Source organism: Chenopodium album, chromosome 27 (genome assembly GCF_948465745.1).
Source record: "Chenopodium album chromosome 27, dcCheAlbu1.1, whole genome shotgun sequence".
NCBI classification, from domain to species: Eukaryota; Viridiplantae; Streptophyta; class Magnoliopsida; order Caryophyllales; family Amaranthaceae; genus Chenopodium; species Chenopodium album.
The window spans coordinates 544,839-558,637 of NC_137860.1; the positions used below are offsets into that span (position 1 = coordinate 544,839).

General features: G+C 35.1%; 2 protein-coding genes across 3 annotated transcripts; both read right to left on the bottom strand.

Annotated features, from left to right (window-relative positions):
* Nucleotides 1-870: 870 nt before the first annotated feature.
* LOC145620528 (uncharacterized) lies at nucleotides 871-5,020 on the bottom strand. 2 transcript variants are annotated; one of them, XM_081675216.1, is made up of 6 exons: nucleotides 4,743-5,020; nucleotides 3,538-3,656; nucleotides 2,479-3,326; nucleotides 2,279-2,384; nucleotides 1,747-1,952; nucleotides 871-1,385 (listed from the first exon to the last, which is right to left on the bottom strand). In XM_081675216.1, the coding sequence occupies exons 3-6, from the start codon at nucleotides 3,222-3,224 to the stop codon at nucleotides 1,115-1,117; spliced, it is 1,329 nt and encodes a 442-aa protein (XP_081531342.1). In that variant the 5' UTR covers nucleotides 3,225-3,326; nucleotides 3,538-3,656; nucleotides 4,743-5,020; the 3' UTR covers nucleotides 871-1,114. The 2 variants fall into 2 exon arrangements, with proteins under 2 accessions (XP_081531342.1, XP_081531343.1); XM_081675217.1 differs by lacking the exon at nucleotides 3,538-3,656.
* An 811-nt stretch (nucleotides 5,021-5,831) lies between these two features.
* LOC145620551 (FAD synthetase 1, chloroplastic-like) lies at nucleotides 5,832-10,315 on the bottom strand. Its single transcript, XM_081675244.1, has 5 exons — nucleotides 9,953-10,315; nucleotides 8,909-8,961; nucleotides 7,825-7,960; nucleotides 6,999-7,174; nucleotides 5,832-6,913 (listed from the first exon to the last, which is right to left on the bottom strand). The coding sequence occupies exons 1-5, from the start codon at nucleotides 10,252-10,254 to the stop codon at nucleotides 6,411-6,413; spliced, it is 1,170 nt and encodes a 389-aa protein (XP_081531370.1). The 5' UTR covers nucleotides 10,255-10,315; the 3' UTR covers nucleotides 5,832-6,410.
* Between the last annotated feature and the right edge of the window lie 3,484 nt (nucleotides 10,316-13,799).

The window sequence follows — 13,799 nt, forward strand, 5'->3', positions numbered from 1 at the left end:
CAACTAAATTTGCCTACAAATTAGAACAATACATATACATAGGAAATTTTTCTTCCAAGCCATCCTCTCTTTTTAGCCATTCACTTGTCTACAACATTACTTCATCTTTATTGCTAAAAAAAGGGTCATTATAAGGTAGTACTATTGCACGTCTACCATACAATAAATATGTTGTCATAGTGCTATTACTCATTTGTCTGCATAATTCAACAATCATGATTCATCATTATCATCAATTTAAAGATTATTCCAATCATTCCATTGTTTGGTGTTCCACTCATTATAGACAGCACAAAACATTTGGGTGGTTGTAAGACTTGTAACTACCACTTGGCTGGTCATAATTAAGTTCTTACTTTCATTCTAACCCGGCGTGATGGATGGTGTATGCCGGTGCTTGGAGAGGTGGCCGGTGAAGATAAACAACGCTAGGTGAGGAGAGACGGAAAAAGGAATGACTTTGGGGAATTGTGTCCGATAAGGGGATGATAATGTAATAATTTAGATGGTTGTTTATTTCTTAATTCATTGTTTTTTTTTGGCGAGTATCTAAGACACAAGGCATTCGCTACCATTAGTGACTAAGCGTATGGCCATTTTGAGTTGCAAGTTACCTGACAATGGCCTATTTCGGATTCACTCGGAGCTTTGGACCATAAGATGTGAGGCAACATGTACTTGTATTCTTGATTAAGTAGTCTTTGATGTTGAAATTCTGTTTTACTACAAGTTTCGACAAAGACTAGGTGAATGCAATAACCAGTAAAGAATGGCTCATTAAAGAAAGGATTGTTGTGCTCTGTAACCAAACAGGCAACAATACTATAGCACCAAAGAGCACAATTATGTAAAACTAAGACCAATTCTGCATTTGTTGGATGATCAGAACAGCAGTAGAGGTAATATACAGCATGCAACAAACGGTAGCTCAGCCTGCAGGAAAACATCGACTAGAGGCTGAAACTTTTGAATGCTTTGTACAATTGTGTAACTTGTTACAAGAAGCTTGAGGGCAAATCTTACTACCCTTGTTTCTAAAATCATCAGTTAAAAATCGTCCTACCTATCACATGTAACCTTGAATAGGTTTGTATAAAGAATCAAAGCTATCTGTTCAAAAAGATCCTTTGCAACATTTAAGTACACAATCTTCCAAAAATTTGGTTAGCTGAGATGTATACAATTGTGGTTCATTCCGGAAATGATCTACATGAGGCGTGGAGATGAAGTTGCACGATCTAACCTCATGTCCAGATTTCCGCTGCTGCTCTATAAATGATTCCACAGAACTTGCTGGGATAACCCTATCCGAAGAACTGTATATGTATAGCTGCGGACAGCTCGGCTGCTTAGACGACAGCAATCCCATAACATCTGTCAGTCTCCTGTAAAAGTTGACCAGAAAGAGTATAAGAATTATGCCTCCATCAAAGCATAAAAGATATAAGCATGGACACTTGACACTTCAATGTAAAGTTGGCATGCAGACACAGGACAAATTGTTACTTCGTAAATTCTAATGAGAATGTAGAATGTGTCCAAGTATCCATCAAAAAGCTAGCATTCTCTAGAAAAAAATACATGGTTTTGGGTATTACGTTATCAAAGCATGTTCTATTCATAATATCAATCATAATGCCAGGCACTAACTAAGCGCAAGTAATCAGATTTGTGTCAACCAGTGATCGTAGCTGTTAAGGAGTTGTAACTGTCAAAAAGTAAAACCCAGAAAAAAATAGTAATTACCTGTTCACAGGAGGAAGGTTTAATACAACTTTAAAGAACTTCTCCAACAATACAAGTAAAGCTGTTTCAGTCACCGCAGGTTTTGGCTCATTAACACTTCTTGCAACAACAGATTCCTCTTCGTCCGAATCACATGCGGCTGCTCTCCCCTTTGTTGCAACACTTTGCTTTTTCAAAAAGGCAGCAGAGAAACCTGAAGCCCATACCTGCTTGGAGATAAGTAATGTTGTCATTAGAAAAGTGCAGAAGCTCCTTAAAAGCTTGAGCGTTAACACTCTCCTTTGTAGGCCAAAATCATGTTCAAGGCATGAAGAAGCATCCTCATACAGTGACATAATGGCTCACAGTAACTCTAAAGTCTAATAACTTACCATTGACATACAAAAAAGTCAAGAACCTATAGAAGAAGAATAACAGGCAGAGACCAGATTCTAATAAAATTATACAATGTAAATAATTCACCTCACCAAGTAACTAAAAATAACATTTTGATTTCCATACATGTAAAAAAATTAGTTTTCAGCATAATTACCTGAGGATCTGGGGATGCAGCTGGAGCTGAATCCACAATACAGCCTTTAATTCTTCCTATTAAAGAAGGGTCTTGCTTATGAAACTTCTCCAGAGCAACTCCGTATCTATTTAAGGTGATATAAAACCATCTAATTAGCAAATATAACAAGCAAATTGAGAATATAAAATGGTAAGCAAGAAAATGAGATGGCGACTTACGTTAACCAACCCGTGTTACTGAAGGTGTGGAAAACAAGGTTCTTGCCATGCTCCTCTTCTAGCCATTCAGCAAGATGGTTTACAAGCAACTCAACATCCTGCTCAGCTTTCCCACCAACCTGGTAGCTGAGAACCTCAGACATTGGAAAAGTAAAGGTGATTACATGAAAGCCCTTTGAAGTATACCATTCTGCATATTTACTCAAATGCTTCTGCTTTGCTCCCAACCATCCCAGTAAAACCACCACTGTCCTAGATTTTGCAGAAGAGCAATCTGACTTGCCAGCAACATCAACAGTAGTAGGCTCAGGCAAATGCCACCTGTACAAGTCTGAGGATGGCACGCTTGGACTAGGATAAGAATATACTTTGGGTTTCGAGGCCTTGGCTAACTCAGCAGACTGGTAAAAGTTAACCAAAATGGGAGATGACCCCACTGAATTTCCAGCAAAACTGCAGCTTGAGTTTGGTATTGGATGATAATTAAAATTAGGCACTGGCACCCGGATTCTGGTCACAAACGACAACCTTGCAAGCTTGGAAACTGAAATGTCAGACACCCATGACAATCCTGAACTCGGAGCTGAGTCATGGGGAGATGATGAAGCCAATGTTTCTGAGGCAACAGAAGGATCAGATTGTTTGGTTTCTGTTAACTTGTTCGGAAGATCAGTTGAAACAGATGCCACGGCAACAGCAGCAGCTGTGAATAGAGGTCGCTGAAGGCTTCCGGACAAGGTACCCATGATGCACAGCAAGCTCAAAAACTCTCATAAAACAATATCAAGCTCTATTTCAGATCACTAAACAGAGCAACCCACGATAAGAGCCAGAGAAAGTGAGATCACCTACACACAATAAGTAATTCAGAGTATATTAATATTGAAATCTTTAATTAGCCTTCATACAGGTATTTGCCCAAACGAAAAGAATATTATTTCTGATAAGTGACTTGGAAAGGAATCCTGCTTCCAAGAATAAAGGAAAAGCAACTAATAAGAGAAAAGCAAACAGGAAAATGAAGATATATATATATATACATACAATATTGATCAATACCTGGACTTTTTGACTGAGTTCAATAAATCGGGCTGTCAATATTGTTGACAGCCCGACCTTTTCTATAAACAAACCCCAAGTATAGGAAGAAGACTTAACACGGCCAAAGGCCTTGCTTCCTGGCACATGAACAAAAACACACACGTTTATCTCCATAATTCCCACACTTAAAATGACACAAAATACATTCAAGATCATAATCAAAATTCAAACCAATAAAGTATATAATGTTTGACTAATTGGGTCCAACCGTCCAAGTCATATATGATAACTATTAACAAGATTAGGTGACATTACATGAGGACCATATTCTATTGCCAAAAGACAACGCATTTATCAAAAGGGTAATCAAACAAGCAAGAGTCATGTTACACAAACACTCATACACATCACAACATGACGCGTACACATGTGAATAATCAACCAACTTGTTACATTCATTCACAAAAAGACTTTGAATGCGACATTAATAAAATAATAACCTCTACCAACAACCAATTTTTTTCTTCCTTCTATGTTCTTCATTTTTTCTCCATTTCCCGCTATTTATTAGTAGTTGGCAGTTAAGTTATAGAGATAAGATTGTACAGAAATCATAAATAACAATAACAACAAAATTCATGATATCTGGCAAATTCTTGTAATAGATTGTCCAACAGGTATTCTATGTAAAAATATACAAAAATCAAAAGCTAAGAAAATGAGGTAAAATATTAATTTGTTCAACAAATAGTAAAACATTTGGTCAGACCATCTACCACAGACCAAACTCTCTGATATTCTCAAATACTAGCATATTCTAATCAAGATACATTGATAATTATAATGGTTAATTAAGAACAAGAGCTAGGGTAAAATGTGGAAAGTGGAAAAATGCCAGTTTTTGGGAGATAACAATGGAAATGGGACCACTGGATAATTCAAACTCAATCAGACCCACAAACACAAAATTAGACGGTTTAAACACAAACATTCATGATTGAGAAATTTCAAACATTCAACAAACACCCAAAATTGAACAATTAGCAGAACACAAATTAATACTACAAAAAACTCTCAACTTTGACATCAAAATTCAAACTTGATGCAACCAATTATATGGGTTTTTATCCAATCTCAACAAAATTCAAACTTTAAACAAATTAATTCACTGAAAAAAACAGAATTCAAGAAATCAAAGACAAAAGGAGAGAAAGAAAAGTGACCTGAAGTTGAAAATGTGAAAAGGGTATGAATATTTCTCTCTCCTCAGATTAATTCAAGCAAAGAATGAAGGAGGAGAGAGAATGGGAATGGTTGTGTTAAGCGTAAGGTGGATTGTTGGGTGGTGCCGGAAAATGCGGCTGTTCGCGTGAAAGTAACGCTCTTTTAATTTGCGCAATAACTTTGGAAATTGGATTCAATTTCGGCCCTTTTTTCAGAATTGACTACGATTTGTGGAATAGAATCCTTGATTATTTTTTCACGTTTTTAAACGAATCCTCCTAAACAATTGGGGACAGTTGATGGGAATATTCTTTTGGGATGAAATTTGGTCCAAGCTTTATACTCCATCAATTACTTTATATGGAAATTTAATTATTTTACGGCTATGTTTTAAATATAAATATTTTACGGGTAGAAATTTAAGTTCTTCGTATAAACAAGACATAAAAATAAATTAGTCTTTGCTCTTTTGATCAATCAGTGGTAGGAAGTTATTCCGCCTAAATCAACAATCATAGATAGTCACGGAAAAGTAAAGTACAAAGTAATATACGAGTAACACAAACTTAAAGAGTGTAAATAAGGAGCTAAATAAAGTCTCTTTTGTTTTTAACAAATCAAATTCTTTTGTTAGGTAAGCATTAATAATACCGATCAATATGTGATTCCATAATGAATTTTTGCCTAACATATTAAAGAGTAATTAACAAAGGTCAAATGAGTAAATATAATTAGTGTAGATATTACAAACTTTGCAACTTAAGTTAACGGAGGAACGAGGAAGTATATACTACGATTTATGTACCGAGTATTGTTATTCATTACGCTATCGTAAGTAGCTATTCCAAGTTGTTGGTTTAGAGTTTAGACCAAGATCACTTCTCTCCCAAAAGCCAAGCTTAACTTGTGGGCAAAACATAGCCACAAATTCTTTGCTTGAAAAAAAAGCATGGTGAGTTGGTGACTGGCGAGAATAGCATCCCCATGACTCGAATTTTGTTGAGTGATTGGAGTATATTCCAAGGAATATTTTTCATCACCTTTCCTAAGTCAATTTCAAGAAATAAATACATAAACCTTGCTTTCCAGAAGAAGACTGTTGCATTTTTTTTTTTTTTTGTTATATTTCTTTTTTCACCCAAAAAAATATACCAAGTATATGATCTGTAGCACTTACAGACTATCAACGCAATACATTTACATGGGTGCTCAGCAACTAATTCAAAATTACCTTTCTCAAAAAAAAAAAAAAAGAAAAAAAGAAAAACTTATTCAAAAATTAAAATAAAATAAGAAAATTGAGAGCTATTCTAACAATAATGATTAATGAGTCTAGTATGTTGTGCAATTTGCATGCTGCAGCAATAACTACTGTAAACCTTCAGTCTTCAATCGATGCAGGTTTGACGCCAACTTGCTAATTGAAGGACAATTATCCAAGAACCAAATCCTAGTACCAGACATCGTATCGTATCTGTCGTAGCATCTTTCAAACTTTTGATATAATTAGATTGGGACCAAATATGGCAAGCAAGAGATGAACAAATCGAGATGAGTAATTCTGATCCAGGTCAGGTTTCTTTCACCTGAAGTACCTGTTCCATTGACTTTGTATCATCTTCAGCTTCTTTAGCACATGCATCAAATCTCTAGTCATCAAAATTTATTCAGCTACAAAACTCAATCCCAAAAAGGTGATGATTGTTGATAGCTTCAAGAAGAAAGGTATCCTTTTCATCTGATTCTAGATGAATATGTGTTGAATCAATGAGAACCCTACATGACAACTGATTTTCATCACCAACTATAAGGGAGCAGTTATCATACAAGCCCTCTTTCGGTGGTAGGTTTAATAAATAGGATTTAGGAGCAGAAAGACGATTTCTAGAGCCAACAAACTCATCCTTCTTTTCAGTTGATAATATGAGGCGATGCTGACGACCCAATAGCTCAGACACATAGCCTATGTCTCCCTTGCTAAGAGCATAACGTACACGTGTAGATGAGACTTGCCCTCTTTCCTTCTTGTCTGATATGGCTGAATTAACCATGTCTTGATTTTTGTCCATGACAGAATTTATAATATAAGCCTGTATTCCATACTCGTCACATAACCTCACTAGTTGAGATGCATCACCAGCAGCTTTATACCCAAACCTATAATTTTCACCTGCAATGACAAACTTTATAAGATCACTAAATTATACCAGATACACAAATCAATACATAAAGTGATAAAGATTTTTCAAGAAAACCTGCTACAACTCCATGGACACCAAGCTCCTTAGACAACTTCTCCACAAATTGCTGAGGAGTAAGATGCCTTACACTTGTAAAGTCAATCAAAAACTCCTTAGGAGGAACATTACCACAGAATGGAGCCCAGGAAGAAAGAATACGATGGCGATCACATTTTGCAACAATGGGAGACCTGTTTATAAAACATACTGTATGTAATGTTCAGAAACAAGAAAATCAGACTATTATATTTAAAAACCTAGAGTCCTCAAGCACCTACTCAAGAAATGAAAACCAAGCTCAGCAAATAAATGTTGCATGGAGAACAAATTAACCAACGGTGAAGGCAAGTAATCATTATAATTTTTAAAATAACACCACTACATTGTTAGGCCTGATTAAGACATTGTTCTACAGTTGCAAACGTGCAATAAAAGCAGGTTTACTCTTAGTTCAATATTTCCCTCCTTTGTAAAGAAAAAGAATAATAAAATATGGAAGCAAAGAATCACTGGAGCAGACAAATCACATGTTTAAGAACAGAATAATATCAATTTACTACCTTTGTTCTTCATTTAATGAGTAGCACAGCAATTGGGTTCCTACACAATTTACAGATTTACACAGTACGCTTTGACCACTACAAGTGGTTTTTTACTCAAGGAAAAATATAGTCAGATGGGATTTTACTAATATAAGACATGAATGATTTGAACTCTGTGTTGGGATGCATGAAACTCCAGCTGTTAAGATATACTTGTATAAAGAGCAGAGGAGAAAGTTTGCTAATTGTAAAGAACAGGGGATAAAAACTAAACAGACAAATACACAAGATGCAAATACCTAGGTGTCCAACCAAGCACTTCTGCCATCCCTGCAAATGACAAAAGAAATGGAGCTCCAGCTTTAGATGCTTGAATTACAAGTTCCCGATGACCAATGTGTAGGGCGTCAAACTTCCCCAATGCTACTATGCCTCCTGTTAAACAAAAAAAAAAAAAACCCATTTACACATAGAAAAGAAGACGGAAATAGAAAAGACTATTCTCACAGTTAATGGCAAATCTCTTTGAATAGCAGCCCATCTAGACTCTAGAGTATATGAATGACATGCAACTAAAGAAATTGCTGAATCACCAAAAAATATATATTCACCTTGAAATTCAGCATTACAGATTAAGTATGGCTTATGGTTTATCGACAAGACTACAACCTAGTCCTCTCTTTCTTTCAGGAAATCAACCATAACATACTACTAGTTCCTAGCTGACCAAAAATTATAAAATTGTGTGTGATAACACTGGATTCAGTCTAGAATACATGGGTCTTAATTCATTCAATTACCCTCACTAAGTCTAACGTTTGTTACACTTCTTGATCAGAATTTCCTCATAGAATAACAATTGTGTTACGTATCAAATGTAATAAAGTATGCATACATGGAATCATTAATCAACATCTAATTAATGTAATTATCCTCATCCTAGTCTCAAGCAAACAAGTTACCAAATTATGTAAATGATAAGTACTGCTTAAGGACAAGGATTTAAATCCATTTATTATCACCATAAAAAGTCTTCCTCCATCATTTTACAAACTTATCAGCTAAACTTACAACTGCAAATTCATAATTAGACACCAAGGCATCATAAAAGTACATATATAAAGATAAACATGCACTGAGTTACCAACTTCAGTTTTCTTGACAATGTGCAAATATAGACAGAGTGAGTGCAAATATATAAGAAAAAAAAAATTAGAATATAATATAAATATAGACAGAGTGAGTGCAGTGAAGGAAAATCAAAAGATGATGGAATGCTTCCAAAAATTCATTAAATAAACAAAAATGGGACACTACACAACCTTCTTAATCAGACATGTATTTTTTTTTTCAACAAAAAAGTTTTAAGAAGGCAAAGGGAACCTGCTATTGATGACAATCCTTCAGATGAAAGCTCGCAATCATCATCCTTCTGGCTTCACCCAATAAAAAAAAAAATAGACATTAACATGCTGACACAAAGAGATAAACATATAATATGTCTAAACATCAGCCAGAATTAATAGGCTTGTACAATAACTAATATGAGAAGTATATTTTAATGGCAAAGACTCTTTTCCCTCATCTCTGTCCATCTTTAGTACTCATGGGGTCTTAACTTCAAACAAAGATCATCACAATGAGCGCAAGAGTCACATTATTTCTGTTCAAGCTTTAATAGCATGTACAACAATGAATGAGAAGCCAAATTACAAGAAGGTTCGGAGCAAACTAGCACAAGGATTAACTACTCCTGTGCCACAGGCCACACCGCCTGTGCCAAGTAAGAAGTATTTGATAAGAAAGTATTTTAATTTTCTGCCACTACCTTTCAACTCCCAATTTCCACAAATTATTCCAATCTCGGCTAGGTTTCATTTCAATTAAATGCATCTACCCCAGTTGAGCTAACTTTGATAAACCTTTCAGATTAGCATTTCAGCCAGCTTATCATTTTCAACTAATTCAGCCAAGCAAATCTAAAGCTTTTCTGTAACTATTGTTTCGCTCTCAGCTAACTTTCACCTAGATTTAGCATTAGCAAGCTTACATTCTCATCAACAAATTTGAGCTATTTTAGCCGAATAAAGCCAATGCCACAAAAGTACCAACATGTCTTCAGTAACTTAAGCATCAAATCAACCCAATTATACTTTCAATCAATATATGGTCAAATAGTATTATTCCGAAAGTAAATTAACAATTCTACATTACGGGTATCTATTCAATCAACCATTAATTCATTCTTCATAACACTAAAATACACTAAAGCTATAACATTTAGCAACATAATCAACAAAACCCACTTATCATTATTCACTCATACAAAATTATACATGATCACAGCATCAGAAAGCATAAAAAAAAATTAGGTGGAAAAAAAAAAGGTATAGAAAATGAAACAAAAACAAAGGAACAAAAGAAAACCTGAAAGAGGAATCTTTGAATGTGGGAATTTCATTGGAGAACTTAGATTGAAGACAATTGATGAAAGAGAATGAATTGGCAGAAGAAGAAGAAGGGTAATTTGTAGTAAGTAATCTTGTAATTGAAGATTTGGTCCATTGAAAAGGTGGGATTTTGATTTTGTGAAATCGAGGTTGAGAATGTTGTAGTTGGGGTTTAACGAAAGAAGAAAATCTGAATTTTGGGGAAGAAAAAGAGGGAATCCCAAACCCAAAACCATCCCAGTCTTTGAGATGCTGGGTTATTCTGCATCCACAACTCATTCTCACTTCTCAGTAGAATTTGTGACGACTGAGGAGGGTTCTCCAAACTAGGTAGTCCTGTTTAAACTATTTATCTGTGTCGTGTTCAAACTGTACCCGTTCGTAGAGGGGTTTAAAAACCCGGTCCGGATAGGAAAATTGGAGTTCGAATTATCCCGTTCGTAGGGGGGTTTAAAAACTCGATCGGGATAGAAAAATTGGAGTTTGGACTAGTGATAAAAGATTAAATTGTAAAAGAGATATATTTACAAATTTTATCACAGAAATAAATTTGGATTTTCTTCTATTGCGAAAATTATACAATAAACAATCATTTATTTTATGTTGATTTTTTTTAACATTATAAAAAAAATATTTAAATTATAGAAAAATTCTAAAAATGGTCCAAGGGCTAATTTTATCAATCTAGTCCAAGTATGATCAAGCCAAAATTACTTGCCACACAAATGTGATTTGAAACATGGATAAATCATTTTATGCTATTATTTGATTTGAAACACGGATAAATTAGTAGTACTACTAACCCTATATCGAAAGAATAGAATAAAAGTTTAACGAATGTTGATTAATCGGAGATAAAAAAATCTTCATTCAAAGAGGATATCTTCAAGTTTGACATCACAATGGACGATGACCCATTCTAGACATTGTTGGTGAAGGTATGTTACGAACAAGTGTTTTTCCAAAGAACCATTAACAACATACTCATTAAACCAAGATATCATGTGTTCCCTACATTCTTGCAAAGTTCATATGCTCAATCCTCAAAATTCATATCTCCTTAGACGAAATTTATCTAGTTTCTTCACAGCAACACTCTCTCATCATCTGCTGAATACCCTTGTAAAGGGCACCAAAGCCTCATTTTCCTAGAACTTCCTTGAAGATTCCAGTCGAGATCTCGAGCTCGATGTAGCAAAAGGTCCAAAAATCATTTGCAATGGCACGGCATCCATCTTCCGTAGAAGCTGAAAGACCATGCTTAGTTTCCTAAGCCTACGCAAACACATACTGCTAGCTACCAAAGATAAGTAATGCAAATAATATCCTAATAAATCTAGATATTCCCAAATCAAATAATAATATTTCCTAAAATTGCCACACCGTTAATAATAATTTTATGATAAGTTTTCTAATTTATTGTTGAAGATAATATTTGAATTCTATCAGGACTAGCTCTTCTGGAAAGGCATATTGTGGCTATAAATAAGAGTATTGAACATTAAAAAAAAGCATAATAATAGTGCACGTAAAATATTGTGAGTTTGAGGTGTTAGATACTGATAAAACCATAATAATGAATAATCCAACTCTTAGCCTATACAAGAGAATTAGATACGAGATATTCAAGTCATCAATCACTAGAGAACGCGAGCTGAAACGTCATCATAATCCTCTACCAAAGCCGAAAGGTTATCGTTTTCAAGCAAGCATATACCCGGGTAGGTTATCGGGCACAGAAATAGTAGGGGAAGCATTGGATAAGTCCATTATATGGTATATGGCTAAATATCCATTCAATGTTATGGAACTATACTGGGAACAAAGAAGAAGATATCGACTCCAGCAATTATCTAAGATGAGGTGTTTAAAATCGGCCTTGTTAGCCCCAAAAATAGGTGCAGCTCAATTAGGCCTTTTATTTGGGGCAACGATCTTGTTAGAGGGCTTATTAAAGAACGTTGTCTATAAATTGCGTGGTAACAACAAGTCTGCTATGGATGATATTCTTATTGCCGGGTGTAGCGGCATGTCTGCTGCGTCTATAGGCTTTAGGCTCTATCAACCTGGCGACCCAACCAATATTTGTCTCGCCGCCTTGTTCGGTCTTTTTTGTGTGGGTGCTGAGGCTTATAAGGCGTCTAAATCAACACCTCCTTTGAAGAGACGGGACTACAAATACGAACACTGAAAGTGGTCCTGTGCAATTTTATTAAATTCCTTGCCTGTATTCTTTTTTGGAGTCTTCAACATTAATAGCTTATTTTTATTTTAAGGTATTACTAATCGAGAATATTCTCTACTTTTTTTATGAGTTGTTATCAATTTTGTACAAAGTATAAGTTTAGAGATCAGTAAAATTCTTCAATCAAAGAGAAAATTTTCAGGTTTGCTCACTCCTCAAATTTCATCAGCTCCTTGGACGACATTATCTGGTTTCTTCACAGCAACTACTCTCTCATCTGCCAGAACACCCTTCCTTGTAAGCAGCACCAAAGCCTCCTTTTTCTAGTACTTCCTTGAAGTTTCCAATCAGCCTCTTGTGCTTCTAGCAAAAGCTCCAAAAATCATTTGGAATGGTACGGCATCCATCTCCCATAGAACCTCAAAGACCATGCTTCTTAAAAAGGAGACACCACCCTGCAAATATAAGGACAGCCCAACAGAGCGAGCAGGAATTCCCCAGCTTGATCATGTAATATATAGCAGGCACTAGATTATCTTGTGGAACTAAAGAAGTGAGTGTAATCAGCTTTCATTCATACATTACTGATTATCAGATATTCCAATAATGGTAAAGGGAATTACCATCCCAAAACCTTCATTGCCACATTGCAGAGACCTAGGCCTGTTAACAAGTGGAATAGCAACACCGCCTGAAATCATTGACAGTTTTGTCAATTCAGATTAATAGCAGATGCAGAAAATATATCTGATATGCATGCCATGGCCTTTTGTGATTGCCTGTGCAAGCATGGAGCAACAACAGCTGACAAAGGCCTCGAATGCACTAAGGAAGCTTTATGAGCAGCAGGGACAATCATTGACATGCCATCAAAAAGTGTTTTTCTATCTTAACTGATTCAACATCTACCCAAAAAACAGAAACAAAAAAAATTAACTGACACAAAATTTTTAATAAATTAATTCAATAATCATCTTAGATAAAAAAACAATAGGAAAACAAAATTACAACAAAAGAGACGAGTGAAAAGAAAGGTCCGGTGGATTGATACTTGTACCAAAATTAAATGCTGGAACCTCCCTCTCATTATAGTGTGATCAAGAAGCTCCTCTTATTCGGTGGTTATTGATTTGCATAACCCAAGTAGATAAATCACATAGATGATCTTTTCTAAAGAGATATTCATCAAGGAAGAAATAGATCTAGAAAAGATAAATCCATATACATTCAAAGAGTATAAGAAACCCTAAAACTGAGTTCAGGAAACTTGCAACTCGGATTTAAACAAATCAACATCACTTACAGGAAATATAGCTCAGACTTACCAAATTATTGAATTATTAATGTATATAAATATATAACACATAGTCATGGATGAATTTGGTATAACTAGTCGTGCAATCGCGCGCATCAATAAGGTAAGATTAAGTTATGTATGAAGGAAAAATAAAAAGGTAATCTACATTTCAATTGTCTATATAATTATAAGGTAAAAGAAGACCAACCTAAATACCTAACTCGTACATCCCTATATTGTCCAAACTATATATATTTTGTTTTGAAGCAAAATTGTTCAAACCTAAGTACCAACAAAGTGTTGGCTCACTTGATAAGTTTCTTCCTCAAATCCTAGAAGTCT

What these genes read in the sequence shown, in the direction of transcription:
- LOC145620551 (XM_081675244.1), bottom strand. Translation starts at nt 10,254, where the DNA reads ATGAGTTGTGGATGCAGAATAACCCAGCATCTCAAAGACTGGGATGGT. An exon ending in AGGATTGTCATCAATAGCAG is followed by an intron (nt 7,961 to 8,908) that starts GTTCCCTTTGCC and finishes TTTGTTTAACAG; the next exon opens with GAGGCATAGTAGCATTGGGG. An exon ending in TGTCCATGGAGTTGTAGCAG is followed by an intron (nt 6,914 to 6,998) that starts GTTTTCTTGAAA and finishes TTGTCATTGCAG; the next exon opens with GTGAAAATTATAGGTTTGGG.
- LOC145620528 (XM_081675217.1), bottom strand. Translation starts at nt 3,224, where the DNA reads ATGGGTACCTTGTCCGGAAGCCTTCAGCGACCTCTATTCACAGCTGCT. An exon ending in AGTAACACGGGTTGGTTAAC is followed by an intron (nt 2,385 to 2,478) that starts GTAAGTCGCCAT and finishes CACCTTAAATAG; the next exon opens with ATACGGAGTTGCTCTGGAGA. An exon ending in CTGCATCCCCAGATCCTCAG is followed by an intron (nt 1,953 to 2,278) that starts GTAATTATGCTG and finishes ATCTCCAAGCAG; the next exon opens with GTATGGGCTTCAGGTTTCTC.